At 34.6% G+C, this 23,095-nt stretch overlaps 1 protein-coding gene across 1 annotated transcript; it reads left to right on the top strand.

The window, feature by feature from the left end:
- Window positions 1-2,140: 2,140 nt before the first annotated feature.
- Window positions 2,141-22,979, top strand: LOC107950075 (uncharacterized). Its single transcript, XM_016884820.1, has 3 exons — window positions 2,141-2,552; window positions 2,762-3,162; window positions 22,620-22,979. Exons 1-3 carry the CDS (start codon window positions 2,141-2,143, stop codon window positions 22,977-22,979), a joined length of 1,173 nt encoding a protein of 390 aa, XP_016740309.1.
- The last annotated feature ends 116 nt before the right edge of the window (window positions 22,980-23,095 follow it).

Raw genomic sequence — 23,095 nt, 5'->3', positions numbered from 1 at the left:
CATCAAACATACCTTAGTCTATCAAACCACCATAGCCGATTTCCTCAAAGCTCTTTTTCCTTCTTTTTCTTTCTCCTATTCGGCCAAGAACAACATGAGAGCTTATCTCTTCTTTTTTTTTTGGTCATGCATGAGAATGATGAACACATTTTTTCTCTTTGTTTTCTTCCTTCAATTTCTTATTAGTTTATTGCCCATGCTTCTTATTTTATTCTTCCATTAACACAACATGTTTCATGACATGTTTGCCCATCATCCCTTGTCATGGCCGGCCACTAGTACTTAAATGGGGGGAAATTGACATGCAAGTCCACCCCTTTGATTACATGCACTATTAGGCCACTTGCATTTGCCTAGCACATTTCTAAATTTTCTCACATAAGTCCTATCAACTAAATTCACATGCAATTAACTAAATCGAAGCTTAAAACTTTCACACATTTATATTCACATATTTTAGGCAATAATTATCACATTCAAATAATTTGGTGACTCGGTCTAGCGGTCCCGAGACCACTTTCCGACTAGGGTCACTTTGGGGCTGTCACAGTGTATCTCAGTGGGGTGCACCGGTTTTGTTTGTAAAGAATAAGGAGGGTACGATGAGGATGTGTATTGGTTAAGGTAGTTTAACAAATTAACTATTAAGAATAAGTTCCCTTGCCTTGAGTTGATGATTTGTTTGATCAGTTTCGAGATGCAACGGTGTTTTCGAATATTGATCTTAGATTTGGGTATTATCAGTTAAAGGTGAAAGAGTCTGACCTATTGAAAACTGCTTTTAGGACTCGGTATGGGCATTATGAGTTCTGGGTGATGCTATTTGGATTGACTAATGCTCCTACTGCATTCATGGATTTGATGAATCGTGTGTTTCATTCCTATTTGGATTAGTTTGGGGTTGTCTTCATAGATGATATCTTGTTGTACTATCATTTTGAGGAGGATCATGACAAGCACTTAATGGTTGTTCTACAGATTCTGCGGGAAAAGCAGTTGTATACGAAGTTGAGTAAGTGTGAGTTCTGGCTTAAAGAAGTGGTATTCTTAGGTCATGTGGTTTTGGCTTAAAGAAGATAAAGGTGATTTTAGAATGGAAGTCGCCTAGGAGTGTTACTAAAGTTTTGTGTTTCTTAGGCTTAGCAAGTTACTATCGTAGGTTTGTTGAAGGGTTTTCTCTTATTGTTGCACCCTTAACGAAACTAATTCAGAAGAGTGTGGTGTTCGAATGGACTAATGAAAGGCAGAAGAGTTTTGATCAACTTAAGGCAGTGTTGACGAAGGCACCTGTATTGGTTCAACAAGAGCTTGAAAAAGATTTTGTGGTTTATAGTGATGCTTCGTATTCGGGACTTGGTTGTACTATGATGCAAAAGGGTAAAGTTGTAACTTATGCTTCAAGGCAGTTGAAGACGCACTAACGGAACCATCCTACTCATGATTAGAGTTAGCTACTGTGGTGTTTGCTCTTAAGATTTGGCACCAATATCTTTGTAGAGGAGAAGTGTGTTATCTACACGGATCATAAGAGTCTTAAGTACCTCCTCTCTCAGAAGGAGTTGAATTTAAGGAAAAGACGTTGGATTAAGCTTTGAAAGGACTACGACTGTGTGAAGAGTATCACCCTGGCAAGGTAAATGTTGTTGTTGATGCTTTAAGTAGGAAGCCAATGAAGAAGTTGAGAGCTATGTTTGCACGCTTGAGTTTAGCTAGTGATGGTGGTTTATGTCCTAAACTTCAAGTGAGGCCAACTTTGTCGCATTAGGTTAAGAGAAAAAAATCGTTAGATGGAGATTCGTTGAAAAGGATTCGGCAAGTGGATCAAGGTGTTAAGGGAGATTTCGATATTGATGCAGAAGGTATTTTGAATTTTCGAGGTAGATTGTGTGTGTCACAATATGTGGATTTAAGGAAAGCGATCCTTACTGAGGCGCATAGTAGCCCTTACACTATGCATCCCGGTAGTGGTAAAATGTATCATGATCTTCGTGAGATTTATTGGTGGCCTAGGTTGAAATGTGATGTTACGGATTTTGTGGCTCGATGTTTGGTTTGTCAAAAGGTGAAAGATGAACATCAATTTCCTTCAGGATTGTTGCAACATATTGTGATTCTTGAATGGAAGTGGGAAATGATTACTATGGATTTTGTTTCGGGTTTATCATTGAAACCTGTGAGGAAAGATTCGGTCTGGGTTATAGTTGATCAATTTTTGAAGAGTGCACATTTCTTAGAAGTGCGAACCAATTATTCGTTGCAGAAGTTAGTAGAGTTGTATATTACTAAGATTGTTTGTCTTCATGGGGTTCCAGTTTCGATTATTTCTGATAGGGATCCAAGGTTTACCTCAAGGTTTTGGGAGAGTTTGCAAGAAGCTTCGAGATCAAATCTTAATTTTAGTTTGGCTTATCATCCTCAAATAGATGGTCAGTTTGAAAGGGTAATACAAGTTTTGGAAGATATGTTGCGAAGCTCTATGATCGATTTCAATGATAGTTGGGAGCGATATTTGCTGCTAGCAGATTTTGCTTACAACAATAGTTTTCAAGCAAGTATTCGATGACACCATTTGAAGCGTTGTATGGTAGGAAGTGTAGAACTCCTCTGTGCTGGACATAATTAGTTAAGAGGTGAGTTGCTGGGCTGGATTTAGTTCATGAGACTGAAGAGAAGGTAAAACTAATTTGTGATTGTTTGAAACCAGCGTCTGACAAGAAGAAACTTTATGCAGATTTGAAGTGTTGAGATATCGAGTTTCAAGTTGGTGATAAGGTAATCTTGAAGCTTTCATCGTGGAAGAAATTTTTGAGATTTGGTAGGAAAGGTAAGTTAAGTCCAAGATATATTGGGCCTGATGAGGTTGTTAAGAGGATTGGTTCGCTAGCTTATAATCTCAAGTTGTCGCTAGAGCTTGAGCGAATCCATGATGTTTTAGATCATTTAGATCTGTCGCATATTGTGCCAATAGAGGAGATTAATGTTGAACCTAATCTCACTTTTGATGAGGAACCGATAAAGATTTTAGATTATGAAGTGAAAGTGTTTCGAAACAAAAGAGTTTCATTGGTTAAAGTTTTGTGGTGCAACCATAAAGTAGAAAAGGCTACTTGGGAAACTGAGGAAGCGATGAGACACCAATATCTGTATGAGCTAGGAATTCAGGTAAATTTCGAGGATGAAATTCTTTTTAGAGGGGGAGAGTTGTCACACCCCAAAATAGGGCCTAGGATTTTTAGGGGTATTTTAGGAACGTTAGCCTGTATGAGCTAGGAATTTCGTAAGGCTCATACTCGATAATGTTTTCGACTATGACATCTTAGCTGTTAAATCAATTTTTGAAAAAGTGTTCTACAAACCCTTAATGTTAGAGAAATGACTAATTTGTAACAGAGTCAAAATAGCTAGCATTTATGTGGCAATTTAACAAGTTTTTAAAATTGAACCTAAAAATATCCCAACCCACAGTTTTCACGATAACTTCTTCCTCTCCTCTTTCTTGTGTCGCCCCTTGCCATTCCCTTGATCTCTAACTAAATTTTTTATTCCCAAACCACAGCACCTTGATTTCCTATCATTCCTAAGTCATTTACCATTATAAATACCCAAGAAAAACACCCAAAACTCCATAGATTTCATCATCTTCTCCAAACGTGGGTTTTTTAGCTTTACGTCAAAACTTATTCATTCTTTCAAAAAAGGTAATCATTCATGTATCCATTGGTTTTTAATGTTATTTAGACTCTAAAATTGAATCATTAGCCCTCAAATTGCATGTTTTAAATAAAAGCCGAAATTCGAGCCATTAATGGTGGATTTCGGGATTTTGAGTCAAAAATTGGTTTCAAAGTGTTTTTCAACTTGTTTTAGCATGGTTCGGAGGTTTTTAAACTTACCTTGAAGTTTTGTTAATGATTTCTCATGTTTTAAGGAATTTTGTGAAAATTGCTTACAAGGTGTCGAAAAATGTTGATACCATGAATTAAACAGATTTGTCTAGTTTGAAGGTTGTGAATTAGGCATAGATGAATAATTGGATGAACGGAATTGATTTTAGGCAAAAAGGTTGAGTATAGATCAAGATATTAGTACTTAAAGTTAGTTACGTTAATAGTTTAAGTTGGGAACTTAGCTTAAAACTTGTGTGTTTGTTGGTTTGAGAGAATTTTTGGTTGTTATTTGACTGTGGTTATTGTATGATTTTGTGTGTAAAGCCCCAGATTCGTTAAAGCTTGCTAAGAGCTAAAGAAGATTAGTTGAGCTCTCGGCATTTTGAGAAAAAACATAAAGTGGTGAGTGTATGAAATTGCTACTCGTAAACATGAGTCATGTGTTATTTGAGAATTTAGATGTAGCCTAAACTCCTACTTTAAGTACCGAGTGTAAGTTTCCTTGAATCCGTAATTATCTTGTGATTTTTTGGTTATAAGTTCATGCATTTTGTACAATTAAATTCGTATAGTGTATATACTCAACGTTTCAACCAAAATCGCAAGGATTTGCCCAAGGAAAAAGTCAAGGTAGTTGGCGTAACACCCCTTACCCAAGACCATTGCTGGAGTCAAGCATGAGGCGTTACTTAACTTAACTTAAAAGTTCGGGGCATAAAATTTTACATTTGAAATTAATTTCCTTATTCACAACAAAGATGTCCACCTGCGCAGTAGTTACCAAATTAATTATAACTCGAGCTACAAAACTTGAAATTCAGATCCATAAATTTTCCCTAAAAATAGACTCATATATTTTTTAACCATAAATTTTTAAGAATTTTTGGTTCAGCCAACTAGTACAGTTTATTTGTTAAATTCTCCCCTATTTCACTGATCGACTGTTCTGACCTCTCGTCACTAAAATTTAATTATCTCATTGTACCGACTTCATATGGTGTTCTCACTTGTTTCTACAGAAAAAAAACTCAATAAAGAATCTAGAAATATAAATTACAACTCATAAATATTTTTTTTACAATTTTTAATTATTTTCCAAATTTAGAGAAAGGGATTTCGAAAACCACTTTGACCTTGTCTAACTAAAATGCAAATATCTTAGAATACGTAATTTCTTTCTCTACACTGTTATTTCTATATGAAAATAGACTCAATAAGCTTCAATTCTATATCTCATCCATCCTCTAATTCAATTTCTACTATTCTTGGTGATTTTTCAAAATCACGTCACTACTGTTGTCTCAAAACTGATTCACTACCAATTTTTAGTTTTTCATGATTTCTATGCATAATTTATCACCTAGACTTTTATAACAACAAGCACCTTCATACTTAGCCATTTTAAAAAGTATTCATCATCAGATATTTACATATCATCCTTTAGTCATAATTTAAGAATATACAATCGAAATGACTAAGTCCCTATACATGCCATAACTTGAAACATTTATCATCTTAAAATACCGAGTTGTGGTGGTTGATAGTGTGAACGCTCTCCGAAGTCTTCAAGATCCCGACTATGCTTAATAATACTATATGGAAGAAAAAGAAATAAAAGAAATAAGCATAAAGCTTAGTAATTTTACAAGTAAATAAATAACAACATTTAACACAAATAATGATATGCAAGTATCATGTTTTCGAGTTTCCTCTTTACTTACTCTCATTTACTTGTTTATTTACTTACCTATTTAGATAACTTAAGATTACAACTTACTCTTCTCTTGCTGAAATATTGGTTCTCACTGATATCATGATATATTCTTAACTCTTATAACTCACCTGAAGTTGCTAATTATACTTTTACTTGAACTTCCATAGAACATAATCTGTTTTCTAGCCCGTTGAGTCACATTGGAATAATAAGGATACCTGGGACCCATATCTGATAATAAATGGCAAAGCCATATCCCAGACATGGTCTTACATGGGATTTTTCCTGTACTGCCAATGCCATATCCCAGATATGGTCTTACATGGGAGTTCTCATATTGGTGCTCATGCCATGTCCCAGATATGGTCTTACAGGGGACCTCTCAACTCGGTGCCAACGCCATGTCTCAGACATGGTCTTACATGGGACCTCTCATAGTCTCAATGAGGCCAATGCCATGTCCCAGACATGGTCTGAAATGGGATCTCTTTACAAAAATGTCATGACATTTGTATCCAATACACTCCTAATGTTTCAACGGGGCTTTTATCACTGATTCTCTGTCATCTCATACTTAAGTCAACATTAAATAATTTCATGAAATAAATACATAATTGATGGAAAATAGAACTATTAATAATAATTATTGAAATATTTCATTTATTTACCATAAACTTACCTCGGTACAAAAATGTGATCAAATCTAACACTTTAGTCCTCAATCTTTTTCTTTCCCCGGTCTAGCTCCGAATTTCATTCTTCTTGATCTATAATAGTAAATTTAGCTTACTTAATACTCACATTCATCAAAACAGTCCTTGACTCAGTTTTCACAAAATTATAGTTTTGCCCCTAAATTTTTGCATATTTACACTTTTGCCCCAAAGCTCGGAAATTAAACTTCATCTCTTTTTCTTATGTTTTATAACATGCTGAAAATTTTTCCCTTCTATGACAACATCAAATTCTTACTCTAACACTTACTTATGAACATTAGGTATTTTTGCCGATTATGTCAATATACTCATTTTCACTTAAAATCGACTAGCAAAAGTTGTTTAACATAAATCCTAGCTTCATATTATACCATAAAATATCAAAATAAACATATTTTACCTATGGGTATTTTTGCAAATATGAACCCTAGGTTAAATTATTGCTAAAATAAACTAAATTAAGCTACCGGGATTCGAAAAACGTAAAGAAAATTAAAAACGGGGCTTGGAATCACTTACTATGAGCTTGAGAAAGTGAAGAAACCCTAGCTATGGCTTCCTTCAAGTTTTGGTAGCAAGCAAGGATGAGGAACACAATTTTTACATCTTTTTCCCTTTTAATTCTATTTATTTACTAAATGACTAAAATGCCCTTACTTAAAAAAATCCTATTTCACTTATGTAATGTCCATTTTTTTCTATCACTAACTAATGGTCTGATTACCATATAAGGACCCCTAATTTATAGTTCCATAACAATTAAATACCTTTAACATATAAAACTCAACTTTCGCACTGTTTACAATTTAGTCCTTTTGACTAAATTGAGTGCCCAAACGTCAAAATTTTTGAATGAAATTTTCACGAAATCTTTTCGTGAAATTGTAGGCCATAAAATATAGTAAAAATAAATTTTACCTCATCAGATTTGTGGTCCCAAAACCACTATTCCGAGTAAGCCCTAAATCGGGATCTTACATTTCTTACCCCTTTTTAGGGATTTTCGTCCCCGAAAATCTTACCTGTGAAGAGATTTGGGTATTGTTTTCGCATGGCCTCTTCAGGCTCCCATGTAGCCTCATCAACTCCATGCCTATTCCATAATACATTCACAAGTGCAATAATTTTGTTTCTTAGTTGCTTAATCTCTCGATCAATAATTTTTATCGGTTCTTCAACATAAGTCATGTCTGGCCGATTCTTAAATTCTTTCGGTGAGAATACATGTGACGGATCAGAACGGTAACGACGTAACATAGACAAATGGAATACATTATGAATCTTCTCTAACTCAGTTGGCAAAGCTAATCGATATGCTAAAGGCCCATTTCTTTCAGTCACCTCGAATGGTCTAATGAAACGTGGACTTAGTTTGCCTTTCTTGCCAAATCTGAAAATTTTCTTCCACGGGGATGCTTTCAAAAACACTTTGTCACCAACTTGATACTCGATCTCTTTTCTTTTTAAATCTACATAAGACCTTTTTTTGTCTGAAGCTACTTTTAAACAATTTTTGACAACTTTTACTTTCTCTTCTGTTTCTTTGACTAAATCAACCCTGTAAATCTGATTTTCCTTAAGTTCTGACCAATATAAAGGCGTACGACATTTACGTCCATACAAAGCTTCATAAGGTGCCATCTTCAAACTCGACTGATAACTATTATTATAGGCAAACTCTACCAACGGAAAATATTTCTCCCAACTGCCTTGAAATATTAAAACACAACATCTGAGCATATCTTCAAGTAACTAAATAACCCTCTCTGACTGACCATCGGTCTGAGGATGAAAAGCTGTACTGAAATTTAACTTTGTACCCAAAGCTTCCTGCAAATTCCTCCAAAACCGCGATGTAAATCTCAGATCTCTATATGAGATAATCGATAACGGTACTTCATGTAGTCTAACTATCTCTGAAATATACAATTCAACAAACTTGTCAAGTGAATAATCCATACGAACCAGAATAAAATGAGCTGACTTCGTTAGCTTATCAATTACAACACATACTGCATCTTTCTTTTTCGATGTCAACGGTAACCATGCTACAAAATCCATGGTAACTCGGTCCCATTTCCACTCAGGAACTAACACAAGCTGCAATAAACCTGAAGGTACCTGATGTTCAGCCTTCACCTGTTGACAGATCAAGCATCTAGAAATAAATTCTGAAATATCTCTTTTCATTCCTGCCCACCAATACATTTTCTTCAGATCATTATACATCTTTGTACTACCTGGATGAATAGACAAAGAACTGCTATGTGCTTCCTGTAAGATCTTCCAAATAAACTCATCATTCTTTGGCACACATACTCTGTCTCTAAACATCAAACAACCGTTAGAACCGATCTAAAAATCTGACTCTACATCCGATTCTCATTGAGCTTTTTTAACTTGCAACTCACTGTCATTTTTTTGAGCTTTATAGATTTCTTCAAGAAATATTGGTTTAGCCCTTAACTTAGCTAAAATGCAACCGTCATCTGATAAAGCCAAACTGGTATTCAAAGCTCTCAATGCAAATAAAGATTTTCTACTCAAGGCATCAGCAACAACATTTGCCTTACCCGGGTGGTAGTTAATCACTAACTCATAATCTTTAATGAACTCTAGCCATCTTCTTTGCCTCAGGTTCAAATCTTTCTGAGTCATCAAGTACTTCAAGCTTTTATGGTTAGTAAATATTCAGCACTTCTCACCATACAAGTAATGTCTCCAAATCTTCAACGCAAATACAATGGCATCCAACTCTAAATCATGCGTCGGATAGGTTTTCTCATGTGGCTTTAATTGTCTGGAAGCATATGCGATTACTTTATCTTCCTGCATAAGTACACAACCCAATCCGTTCAAGGATGCATCACTGTAATCACAAATTCTTTACCCAGTTCTGGCTGTATTAAAATAGGAGCTTCAGTCAACAGTGCCTTTAACTTGTCAAAACTCTGCTGACACTTTTCAGTCCATTCAAACTTGACATCGTTCTGCAACAACCTTGTTAATGGGGTAGCTATCATGGAAAATCCCATTACAAATCATTGGTAATAACCAGCTAATCCAAGAAAGCTTCTGACCTATGATACATTTTTAGGAGGCTTCCAATTAACAATTGCTTAAATTTTACTTGGATAAACTTTAATACCATCGCCTGAGACAATGTGTCCAAGGAATCCAACATCCCGAAGCCAGAAATCACTTTTACTAAACTTGGCATAAAGCCTATTATATCTCAAAATCTGTATAACGGTTCTCAAATGCTTGGCATGTTCAATCTCATCACGAGAATAAATCAGAATATCATCAATGAACACAACTACAAACTTATCTAAGTAAGGTCTGAAAGTTCTATTCATTAAGTCCATAAAAATAGCAGGAGCATTAGTCAATCCAAATGGCATCACAAGAAACTCATAGTGACCATACCTAGTCCGAAAAGTAGTCTTCGGAACATCTGACTCTTTAACCCTCAATTGATAATAACCGGACCTCAACTCTATCTTGGAAAACACAGTAGCTCCTTTCAACTGGTCAAACAGATCATTAATTCTAGGCAGTAGATAGTTTGTTCTTTATAGTTATCTTATTAAGCTATCGGTAATCTATGCATAATCTCATTGAACCGTCTTTCATTTTCACAAAGAGTACTGGTGCGCCCCACGGAGAACAATTAGGCCTCGCAAAACCTTTATCAGTTAATTCCTGCAACTGAGCTTTCAATTCTTTCAATTCCAACGGGGCCATTCTATAAGGAGCAATAGAAATAGAAGTTGTACCTATAATCAACTCAATACCAAATTCAACTTCTCTAAGAAGAGGCAAACCTGACAATTCTTCCGGGAAAACATCTAAATACTCACGTACCATTGGCACTGATTCAATTTTCAACTCTATATCTTTAGTGTTCAATACAAAAGCAAGATAAGCTTCACACCCTTTTCTCAAACATTTCTAAGCAAACATAACAGAAATCATAGAGAGAGAACCATCTGACTCATCTAAATCAACCCGGATAATATCACCATTTTCACATTTCAACTCAATGTATTTCTTTCCGCAATATACTATCACATCATGGGCAGTCAATCAATCCATACTAAGAATCACATCAAACTCATCAAATGGCAATAGCATGAGATCGGTCGAAAAACAGTGACCTCTAATCATCAAAGGGCAACTCTTACATACTTTATCTAGTAACACATACTGGCCTAATGGATTTGATACTTTAATTACAAATTCAGTGGATTCTATAGGCATGTTCATACTAGGCATCAATCTCATACATACATAAGAATGAGTCGAACCCGGATCACTTAAAGCAATAACATTAGTATCATAAAGAGAAAATGTACCCGTAATCACATTAGGGGAGGATACCTCTTCCCGAGCACGAATAGCATTAGTTCTTACGGGTGCTCTAACATCTGATCTAGCTGCTGAGTCTCTAGACTACCCCTGTTACTTGCTCCAACTCCCGGGTTCCTCTATGATCTGCCTCTAGTAGGAGCATTTCCTGATCTCGCACTCAGTATTACTTCTCTTTTAGTTGTTTCGGGACAATCCCGAATAAAGTGGTCTGGTGCACCACATCTGAAACAGACATTTTCATTTGCTTGACACTCTCCAGGATGACGTCTACCGCATTGGGCACATTCTGGCCTAATGGGTCGAGTACTACCTGTACTTGCAACTGTAGTAGTTTGAGCTCTAGAACCCTAAAATCTTTTGCCTCTACTTCGACTAGAATATCTGGTTGGAAAATTTGATACACTAGGGAACTCTCTAGGCTTCTTGGAAGTAGACTAAAATAATCTGCTCATCTACCTTTTCTTCGTGTCTTGCGCTTCAATTTTAGCTTTGCCCTTTTCTTTTTCTTTTAACAAATCCTCTACTTTACAGGCTCTCTCAACCAGAACAACAAACTCTCTGATTTCTAAAATAGCCACTAACAGTCGAATATCATCATTGGGCCCATCTTCAAATCTCTCGCACATGTTAGCTTCAGTAGACACAAACTCCCGAGCATATTTACCAAGTCTAACACATTCGCATTCATACTCGGTCACAGTCATCTTACCTTGTTTTAACTCAAGGAACTCTTTTCTTTTCTGATCTATAAATCTCTGACTGATGTACTTCTTACGGAACTCCTCCTGAAAGAAATTCCAAGTAACCCTCTCACTAGGTACCACTGACACAAGAGTCTTCCACCAATGATAAGCCGAATCTCTCAGAAGTGAGACAAGCACTTCATACATTCTTCAGGTGTACAAGATAATTCATCAAAAACTCTAATACTATTCTTGAGCTAAAATTCTACTTTCTCTGCATGATCGCCTTTAGTAGCCCAAAATTCTTCAGCCCTTTGTTTTCTGATCTTATCAACTGGTGGCCTTTCCCTGATAACTATACTTGCGGCTGGAGAAGCTACATGGGGAACCTGAGAATCATGAGGGGGTCGAGGTCTAACAGCCAGATTCGTGCGAACAAACTCGGCAAACCAATCATTCATAGCTTGGAAAAAGGCTTCTCGAGCCCCTCCTTCCTCACTAACTAAAATGGGCCTTTCACTAACATTAACATCTGGTGGAACCATCCCTTCTGTGGGAGCGGGTGCATTACTCTCTACTTCATCTGTACCATCTCGTTCAGGATCCATAAGTATAAAAGAAAACATTTCAAAATCGTCACAAGTCGTCACACTATCAAAATATATAAGTATGGTTTGTATAGCTAGACTCTTATTCATACTGAATATTCCAAGAACCGACTAAACCTACTCTGATACAAATAAAATGTAACACCCCTTACCCAATACCGTAGCCGGAGTCGAGCATGAGGCGTTACTTGACTTAACTTAAAAGTTCAGGCATAAAATTTTACTTTTGAAATTAATTTCACTATTTACAACAAAGCTATCCACCAGCGCAGAAGTTACTAAATTAATTCTAACTTGAACTACAAAACTCAAAATTTAGATCCATCAATTTTCCCCAAAACTAGACTCATGTATCTTTTTACCATAAATTTTTTAGAATTTTTGGTTCAGTCAAGTAGTACAGTTTATTAGTTAAAGTCTCCCTTTCTTCACTGATCGACTGTCCTGACCTCTCATCACTAAAATTTAATTATCTCATTGTACAGACTTCATATGGTGTTCTCACTTGTTTCTACAGAAAATATACTCAATAAGGAATCTATAAATATAAATTACAACTCATAAATATTTTTTTTACAATTTTTAATTATTTTCCAAAATCAAAACAAGGGATTCCAAAAACCACTTTGACCTTATCTAACTAAAATAAAAATATCTCAGAATACATAATTCCTTTGTCTACACTGTTATTTTTCTATGAAAATAGACTCAATAAGCTTCAATTTTATATCTCATCCACCCTGTAATTCATTTTCTACTATTCTTGGGGATTTTTCAAATTCGCGTCACTACTCCTGTCTCAAAACTGATTCACTACCAATTTTTACTTTTTCATGATTTCTATGCATAATTTATCACCTAAACTTTTATAACAACAAGCACCTTCATACTTAGTCATTTTAAAAACTATTCATCATCAAATATTTACATATCATCTTTTGGTCAAAATTTAAGAATACACAATTGAAATGATTGATTAAGTCCCTATACATGCCATAACTTGAAACATTTATTGTCTTAAAATACCGAGTTGTGGTGGTTGGTAGTGTGAACGCTCTCCGACGTCTTCAAGATCTCGACTATGCTTGATAATACTATATGAAAGAAAAATAAATAAAAGAAGTAAGCATAAATCTTAGTAAGTTTACAAGTAAATAAATAACAACATTTAACACAAATAATGATAAGCAAGTATCATGTTCTTAAGTTTCCTCTTTACTTACTCTCATTTACTTGTTTATTTACTTACCTATATAGATAACTTAAGATTTCAACTTTCTCTTCTCTTGCTGAAATATTGGTTCTCACTGGTATCATAACATATTCTTAACTCTTATAACTCACCTAAAGTTGCTAATTATACTTTTACTTGAACTTCCATAGAACATAATCTGTTTTCTAGCCCGTTGAGCCACATTGGAATAATAAGGATACTTGGGTCTCATATCTGATAATAACATGCCAAAGCCATGTCCCAGACATGGCCTTACATGGGATGTTTCCTGTACTACCAATGCCATATCCAAGATATGGTCTTACATGGGAGTTCTCATATTGGTGCCCAAGCCATGTTCCAGACATGGTCTTACGGGGGACCTCTCATCTTGGTGCCAATGCCATGTCCCAGACATGGTCTTACATGGGACCTCTCATAGTCTCAATGATGCCAATGCCATGTCCCAGACATGGTCTTACATGAGATCTCTTTACCCAAATGTTATGACATTTGTATCCAATACACTTCTAATGTTTCAACGGGGCTTTTATCACTGAGTCTCTGTCATCTCATACTTAAGTCAACATTAAATAATTTCATGAAATAAATACATAATTGCTGGAAAATGGCAACATTAATAATAATTATTGAAATATTGCATTTATTTACCGTAAACTTATTTCGGAACAAAAATGTGATCAAATCTAACACTTTAGTCCTCAATCTTTTTCTTTCCCCGGTCTAGCTTCGAATTTCGTTCTTCTTCATCTATAATAGAAAATGTAGCTTATTTAATACTCACATTCATCAAAACAGTCCTGGACTCCATTTTGGCAAAAGTACAGTTTTGCCCCTAAACTTTTGCATATTTACTCTTTTGCCCCAAAGCTCGGAAATTAAACTTCATCTCTTATTCTTATGTTTTATAACATGCTGAACATTTTTCCCTTCTATGACAACATCAAATTCTTACTCTAACACTTACTTATGAACATTAGGTATTTTTGCCGATTATGTCAATATACTCGTTTTCACTTAAAATCGACTAGCAAAAGTTGTTTAACATAATTCCTAGCTTTATATTATACCATAAAACATGAAAATAAACATATTTCACCTATGGGTATATTTCCAAGTATGAACCCTAGGTTAAATTATTGCTAAAATAAGCTATATTAAGCTACCGGGATTCCAAAAACATAAAGAACATTAAAAACGTGGCTTGGAATCACTTACTATGAGCTTGAGAAAGTGAAGAAACCCTAACTATGGCTTCCTTCAAGTTTTGGCAGCAAGCAAGGATGATGAACACAATTTTTACATCTTTTTCCCTTTTAATTCTATTTATTTACTAAATGACTAAATGCCCTTACTTAAAAAAATCCTATTTGACTTACCTCATGTCCATTTTTGTCCATCACTAACTAATGGTCTATTTACCATATAAGGACCCCTAATTTATAGTTACATAACAATTAAATACCTTTAACATATAAAACTCAACTTTTACACTTTTTATAATTTAGTCCTTTTGACTGAATTGAGTGCCCAAACGTCAAAATTTTTGAACCAAATTTTCACGAAATCTTTTCGTGAAATTGTAGGCCATAGAACTATAGTAAAAATAAATTTTCCCTCATCGAATTTGTGGTCCCAAAACCACTGTTCCGACTAAGCCCTAAATCGGGATGTTACAGTTGGGGGTTCACAGGCCACACTTTGACTCTCTAGATTTCGCAATTCATGCTAAAACACAACATACAAATGCACTCACCTGTAGCTCACCACAGCTTGTCGAACTAAAAAACTTTTTACTCGAGTTTATCCCAGTTTGTTGAGGCTCTACCAACATTCTCAACATCGTACAAAAATATACATATTACTAAGCATTCAACAACAACTCTCTTTATGTTCATACAACGGCTCTCCACTCATACATACTTTTTCGGCTTATTTCAAACAATCTATTTCACTTAATTTCTTCTTCTTTTTTAATTTAATTAAATCTTTAATTTCTACCTCCTAACCCCCTAATTTTTGCCTAAATACAGATCTAGGTAGATAATTCAACTCAATTTTATTAGGCACTACTTTTCTCGAAAAACCACCATTCATCCTCATCCTCATCCTCAAAAGACAACCATTTAATTCATGCAACTACTTAAAGATTTTATTAAATAGAATTTGTAAACCCCTTAATCTTGTCAAAATATACTAAAAATTATTTTAAAAAAACCTTTTAGCTCTTTATTTCTTCATTCACCATTTTTTATGCAAACGATAGCTTTAAAATCATGGATCTTTAATTTTCTTGCTTAGATATATGAAAATTCTGATTAAAAACACCTAATAAAAATTTAATACATAAGAAAATAATACATTTACCTTTAATTCGAAAACCTCCACAAATTTATACCAATTGAACAAAAATGAGCTAATTGTAGGTGAGAAATTGGAGAAGAAGGAGTGATTTTCTTGCAAAATTTAAGGAATATGGAGTGTTTGGATGCAAAAAAATTTTTTTATAGAAGTTGTAGAAATTTTGAGAGAAAATTTTCTAATCTAGACCTAACAAATTTTAAAAATAAAAATAAAAGATGTAGAGAGCTTGGCCAGTAAGTGGCTTTGATAGCCAACAAATGTTTTTAAAATTAGGCTATTTGCTCTCTAAGTCCTCTCTTATTTCTCCCTTCTTCTAATAGCTCCATTTTTAACTAGTAGTATTAATTTGCACATTTAACCTCTACTTTAACCACTACTCTAACTTAGTCTATACTATTATTACTTTTCCTATTGCCCTAATTATTAATACCATAATTATTTTTATTTTTACTACTATTAACCAATTTAATTATTTTATCCTATTTTAATTCCTATGAAACAAAATCTAATTTTTTCTCAAACTATAATCTAATGTCCAATTCTACTAACCCATTTTTTTGGATGTGACACCGGTAGTTGTTGTAGTAATATTCAATTATCAACTCTTATTCAAAGTGGTTGATTGTTTTTACAAGTGAGGTTCTAATATTTAATTTAACTATTTAATGCGCTATTAAGAGAAGATCGTGAGATGGTCGGGGGTCCTCCAGCAATTTAAGTGTTGGTTTAGGCAGCTATTTTACGGGGTAATTGATGAATGTCAATTATAGATTTTACTTTTGTTAAATGTAAATTTTTGAATCCAAGTTCTGGTGTTAATGGTTGGTTGTTATTTAAGTTGGTGTGGATGTTGTATAGTATTTTTGGTTTTCATTTTAGTGTCGATACTTCAGCTACAGTCAGGTGTGTGTCCTAACCCTTCGTGATCTGTGGGTGTATGGTTAACCTAATGTTTTTGTGTGCCTTACTTGAAATCATTCAAATTTGAATTTTTCCCTTTTTCTGGTATGACTGAATATGGTTTAGTGAGTGGGGTGTCAAGATCAAAGGTGAGTAAGCTTTAATTTGGTGTTGGCTGAATGCTTAAGTTCCCTAATTTGTTTTATTCAAATGTGTCTATAATTTGTATGTTCTAATATGTGTTAGTTGATTGTGTATATGCCCTAGTGTGCAACATTGTCGAATACATATGTACTTTATTGGTGATAACCTAATGTGAATTTTTGCTTAATACTATGTTGGTTGATTTTGCCTAATAGCATGATTTCGATCTGTTAGTTTGTATGTGCAAATAACATCTTTTCGACTTGTATATTTGTATATAAGTATGTTTGATTTGAGCATGCATAATTGTGTTATGCCATTTGCTTATGCATTGGGGTGGGTTTTGATATGTTGGAGGAAGTGTAATCTGGCTGTAACCTCCCAAACCAATTCTAGACATTATGGCCGAATCATGAACGTCACATTGGACACCTAAAACTTGATCCTACTCTATCGATAGTTGAAACCTCCAAAACACTATTTTTTTATAAAATCATGGTTACCCTTGTTAATTTTGGGGAAACATTCATTTAAGTAAATTAACCTTTATTAAGTCAGTTTCGCAAAACTAGCGTGGTTTTTAGAAAACATTGCACGACATTGCCCTAGAAGGAAAACATTTTGATTGATCTTATTTGAAACGGTAAAGCAAGTAAAATTTCCAAATATTAATTTAGCCAAGTGACATGCTCAGTCCAATTCCAACATATAATAAGCATTCAATTCCAAATGTGAAGACCATGCATGCATGAAAACCCCAAAACAGAAGCAGTCTTAAACCACAGTTCGAATAATTTTATAGTCAAAAACCCAAATAATTCTAGGAAATTTTAGATATAAAGAAAATTAAAATAATGGTGTGAAAATGAGTCCGAAGTTCGCCGTACATCCGCATACCAAATCCGATCCTAATTTTGTTCAGTACCTAAGAAGTTGAAGTAATGGGGTGAGCTTAACAAGCTTAGTGTGAATCTAATAAATCAAGCAAAAACCATACAATCAAGCATTTTCTCATAGAAATAACATAATCAATATCAATAAGAACATTCTTATGTAACATGATCATGACATAATGTATATGTGAGTTCCTACCCAAACGATCTGCTACACACTACGAGTTTCAAAGAACCCATCATTCGAAGTCCAAAATAGTATGGGCTTAAGCCCATTCTGGTTTAAACCACCAATAATATTATGTAAAAAATTCTACCAGTAATATTGAAACAAGCTGCTAGTAAAAATGTGATAAATCGCTAGTTCCCACGATACTCCAGGTGCAGTGTACTGACTATGTATAAATGCGGACTTAATATGTTGCTAGTTCTCCAATATGTCATGCAATATGTCATGCATAAGCCTTATTTAATTCATAATCATGCTATACATACAACCCAAACATATATAAGATTAACCAACCAATCATGACAATGTCAATCATTCGAACATTGAATCAAACTAGCAACATTGCTGCCATGCCAAGTAGTTAGGGCTCAAAACGTAACTAATTTGACCAATTAGAAATTCAATTATTTAGTTATTAAGCCAAACCCAATCAGAAAGCTAAAATAAATTTAATCATAATATTTATTATTATCAAACAAGTTATTGATTTTAAATCCCACACCTTATTTACGCTTTTTCGCCACACATTGGCGAATCTTGTGGTTTCTTTAATAAACTTTTAGACAAACATAAATTAAATCAAATTAAATTAAATTAAATTAGTATAGAACTTAATTAATAAACCTCTTAAACAACCCTTAAACACCCACTTATGGGTTCAATCCAATCGTCATAATTACAACTATTTTTCGAATGCAAACTAGTTAGATTTCTTAAAGTGTTTTAATGTGAATCATATGTGCAAACGTCTTTCGGCTTTACTGTTGATTTGGAGCGTTTGGGTCAACACGTAACACATTTAAATACTAGAAAAACAGTAGCTAATATTGATTAAAATCCTTCATTTAATCAATCCATTACCTTTTCCCAAAATCTATGTCGAACCAACAATCTAGTTTACGGTTATCCACACTTTTGCTTCCAGAATTTCCATATCTAAATTGTCGATTGATCAAGAATGAATTCCCCTAATTATTATGTGATTAAAGGTTGATTATGTAACAACCCATTTTCTATAAAATCAGAATAGTGGTTTCGGCAACACAAATTCGACGTAAAAATATTTCTTTTATTATTATTTTAATATCTATAGCATGTTAGTATTATCGTATAAAAATTTCATTGAGAAATTTTATCATTTGCATGTTTAATTCGATGAAAAGGATTAAATTGAAAAAGGTACAAAACTTGAGTTCTATAACTTAAAGGGATTTAAAAGCTATAAAATTATATGTTTAAGGGGTTTATGTTGTAATTAAACCATTGATATGTTTAGTGGACAAATATGGACATTTTTTAGGTGAGATTAAAGGTTAATAAAAAGGTTAGTTATGCAAATTAGCAAATAAATTAAGTAAAATAAAGAAATACATAAAAAAATATTATCATTTTCTCTTCATCACCACCAAAAAGAACATGGAAGAAGCCATGGTTAGGGCTTGAAAGCTTCGGTCACTTCTCTAGCCAGCATGTAAGTGCATTTTCATCTCGTTTTAATGATTTTTACGTTTTTGGAGTCGTTGTAGCTTAATTTAGCTAGCCAGGGACTAATTTGTAAAACTATTAAAAGGCTAGGGTTTTTCCATGAATGAATACATGTTGTTTGTGTTGTTTGATGGAAGAAAATGAACCTTTGTTGTTAGATAAACAACTTTTGTAAAGTGTTTTGATTTAAAATTTCAGTTACGGATTAAAATAAAAAATGTGAAATTTTCATGGAAAAATTTGTGAAATAATGAATTGTATGAGTTGATAAAGACCTATATGAAATTTGGCTTGCATGGGTTAGGGATGTAATTGCATGGATTTTAATTTACGAGCTTAAGGACTAAATTGTAAAGAAAGTAAAACATTAGGGGCAAAAGCATAATTGGGCAAAAACATAAATTTGGATTGAATTGAATATAATGATTATTGAATGAATTGAATTTATTTATTTAGATGAAGAAAAACCTCGTACGGATTTAGATCGGGGCAAAGATAAAGTTTCGGATTAGTTGACTCCATATCTACATTTTATTGTCGAGGTAAGTTTATGTAATTGTATAATGTTTATATGCTTATTATTGAAATATATGTGTTGTGGACTGCCATGTAAATAGTTGTTACATATCAACGATGTTACGTCAACTACCGAGCCTCGTTTGAACCTTAGGAATTCATAGGATACAAATGACATGTGCACGGACATGGGCTGGGACACAGCTGTGTGTCCCTACTTTGAATGCCCACACGGTCTAAGAAACGGGTGTGTTCTCAGCCGTGTGAACCTTGCAGTATGAAATTTTCAACTTTTTCTCCAAAAATTTTATGTCTTCGGTTTAGTCCCGATTCATTTTTAAAGTGTTTTTAGGGCCTTGAGGGCTTGTATAACAGACAATATGTATGATATTGGTTGATTTTGCAATGATTTATGATATGATTTGAATCTTTTGTATAATTAGTTTTTTTGAGAAGTAAACTTCTGATAATGCTCCGTAACCCTGTTTTGAGGACGAATACAAGTTAGAGGTGTTACATTTATTGGTATCAGAGCTACGGTTTAGTCAATTCTCAGATTGAACGTAGCATGTGTGAGTCTAAAAATACATGCCATTATATAACCTGTGATAGTTTGATAACTCCTAACTCGTTTTGAAAAATGTTTTCATATAATAATGACATCCAACCGAGCTGACTTCGATAAAGTTGAGAGTAATGCACAAGCCTCCATTCACAGAGCAGCGTTCAGCGGTACAAGGCCTGTATATGAGGTCTGGGGAGGAGAGGCTATGGAATCCTTCTTCCAGAATGAACGAATGGCTTACCGAGTGATACGAGTCACAAAGGCCCAACTCAAGCCCATGAACGTGATGGGCTCAAATTACCACAAGGCCCAATAACGAGGTCAAAGGCCAGGCAAATGCGTACGAAACTGAATGGAATCATTCAAGACTTCATTAGCAAGGCCTTAGATATGTATACAAAGGAAAAAGAAAATCAAGATTCACTTTCTTGTTTTCAAGAAAATGAGGAAACCGAATCTTGGTCCAATCTTGTTGTTTTGAGAGATTTCAAGAATCAAGAAAATCAAAATTTCAAATCTTGGAAATCTTGGCCCAAGAAACCAAATCTTGTAGGTGAGGCGCATTGGATCTCAGTTACGAGCATCAACGAACCAATTTCGAGAGAGAATGGATTACAAGCCCAAATGCTTGAAGAAAAGGCCCAATAAGATGTTCCAAGCCCAATCAAGAAATTTAAACTAGACTTAGTTGAAAATTAGGCCAAATTGTCAAAGTGGCCCAATTTGTAAATTTTTTTTTAAATACTTAGTTTAATTTTTAGACTTTATGATTAAATTCCTATGTAAAAAATTCAGCCCAAGAAGCCCATTAAAAGCCTTGGCCGAATTTCCCTTGAATTTAATAATTAGGTTCTTTTTAGTTTTCCTAATAGGGTTAGAAAAATAGATAGAACGCCTATAATAAGGCTTGGTCGGCCACCTTATACACAATTACATTGAACGAAGTTTGTATGAACGAACCCAACTGCTCAACGACCTCCACTCTCATTTGTTCCCCAACTGGTTCCCGTAGTTCCTCAAGGTTTGGAACTATAGCGTGTTAATTATCCTCTTGTTGAAAATTTTCATAAATATGGGGCTGAAGATGATCCTAAGAGAGCAGAATTCTTGTTAGAAAAGACTTAGCTTACCAATGGTGGAACACGTTGATTTAAGTTGTGTCGAGAGAGCGTATAAATTGGGAATTCTTCCAAACCGAGTTCTGAAAGAAATATAGAAGTCTGAGATTTCTTGATCAGAAACACAATGAATTTTTGAGCTTAAACAAGGTCGTATGCCAGTGTCTGGATACGAAATAGAGTTTTTTAGATTGAGTAAATATGCCCGGGAATGCATTCTAACCGAGATTGCTATGTGTAAACAGTCTGAGGAAGGGTTAAATCATGATTTAAAGATTTTAGTCGGGATTCTTGAGCTGAAAGAATTTGTTGTTTTAGTTGATCGAGCACATAAATCTGAGGAGCTAGCAAAGAAAATAGAAAAGCTGATTTTGAAGCTAGAGATTTGAGAAAGAGATTAATTGGAAAGTCATATCAGTCATCATGGAAGAAATTGAAGGAACATCACAACCATTCCAAAGCTTTAGTGGGGTATGCCAGTAGAGATAGAGGTAAACGACATTCGAGTCCAAAGCTTCAGGCTACATCTGTAGTGAGTGTGGGTAGTGTCAAGGACAACAGACCCGAACGCAAGCAATGTAATAGACGGCATTTCGATGATTGTAGATTGAAGAATGGGGCATGTTTCAGGTGTGGTTCATTTGAGCATTATCTAAGAGATTGCCTAGAAAAGTTAGAGAAAGAAAAATTTTAGACTAACCGACTGGGCAATAGTGCTACGAGAGGTATACCACCTCGTAATCTTGGAAATGTGAGTAATAGCTGTGTTGGAACAAAAGACTCTACTGTGAGATCTGAGGCACGAGCACCAGCTAGAGCTTACGCTATCCATGCACGAGAGGATGCTTCAGCGCCAGATGTTATTACTGGTACTTTTTCTATCTTTGATACTAATGTTATTACTAATGTTACTAATGTTACCTATTCGTATGTATGCATAAATTTAGTATCAAGTAAGAAGTTGCTTGTTGAGTCCACTGAAGTCATGGTTAAAGTGTCGAACCCCCTAGGTCAGTATGTGTTAGTTGATAAGGTTTGCAAGAACTATCTTTTGATGATTCAAGGTTATAACTTTCTGGTTGATTTAATGCTATTTCCATTTGATGAGTTTGACGTGATTTTGGGCATGGATTGGCTGACTCTGCATGATGCTATTGTGAACTATAAACGAAAGCTTATTGTATTAAAGTGTCAAAATGGTAAAAAGCATCAGATTGAATCAGATAGTTTGAGTGGGTTGCCTATTCTTATTTTGGCTATATCAACACAGAGATATATGAGAAAAGGTTGTAATGCATACCTTGCCTATGTATTTGATTCTAGAGTTTCTAAGTTGAAGGTAGAATCAGTTCTCATGGTTTGTGAGTATCTAGATCTGTTTCCAGAAGAATTATCTGGGTTACCGCTGATCAGAGAGGTTGAGTTTGCCATTGAATTAGCAACGAGAACATCACTGATATCGATAGCTCCTTACAGAATGGCTCTCACCTTGGGGCGCACCTGTTTTATTGGTGAAGAAAAAGGATGGATCAATGAGATTATGCATTGACTATTGCCAGTTTAACAAAATTACGATCAAGAATAAGTATCCATTGCCACGAATTGACGATCTATTTAATCAGTTGAAAGTTGCAGCAGTAGTTTCGAATATTGATCTACGTTCTA

The sequence above is a fragment of the Gossypium hirsutum genome, chromosome D03 (assembly GCF_007990345.1).
Source record: "Gossypium hirsutum isolate 1008001.06 chromosome D03, Gossypium_hirsutum_v2.1, whole genome shotgun sequence".
Taxonomy (NCBI): domain Eukaryota; kingdom Viridiplantae; phylum Streptophyta; class Magnoliopsida; order Malvales; family Malvaceae; genus Gossypium; species Gossypium hirsutum.
The sequence above is the reverse complement of the archived record's forward strand: the minus strand, read 5'-3'. Positions and strand labels throughout refer to the sequence as shown.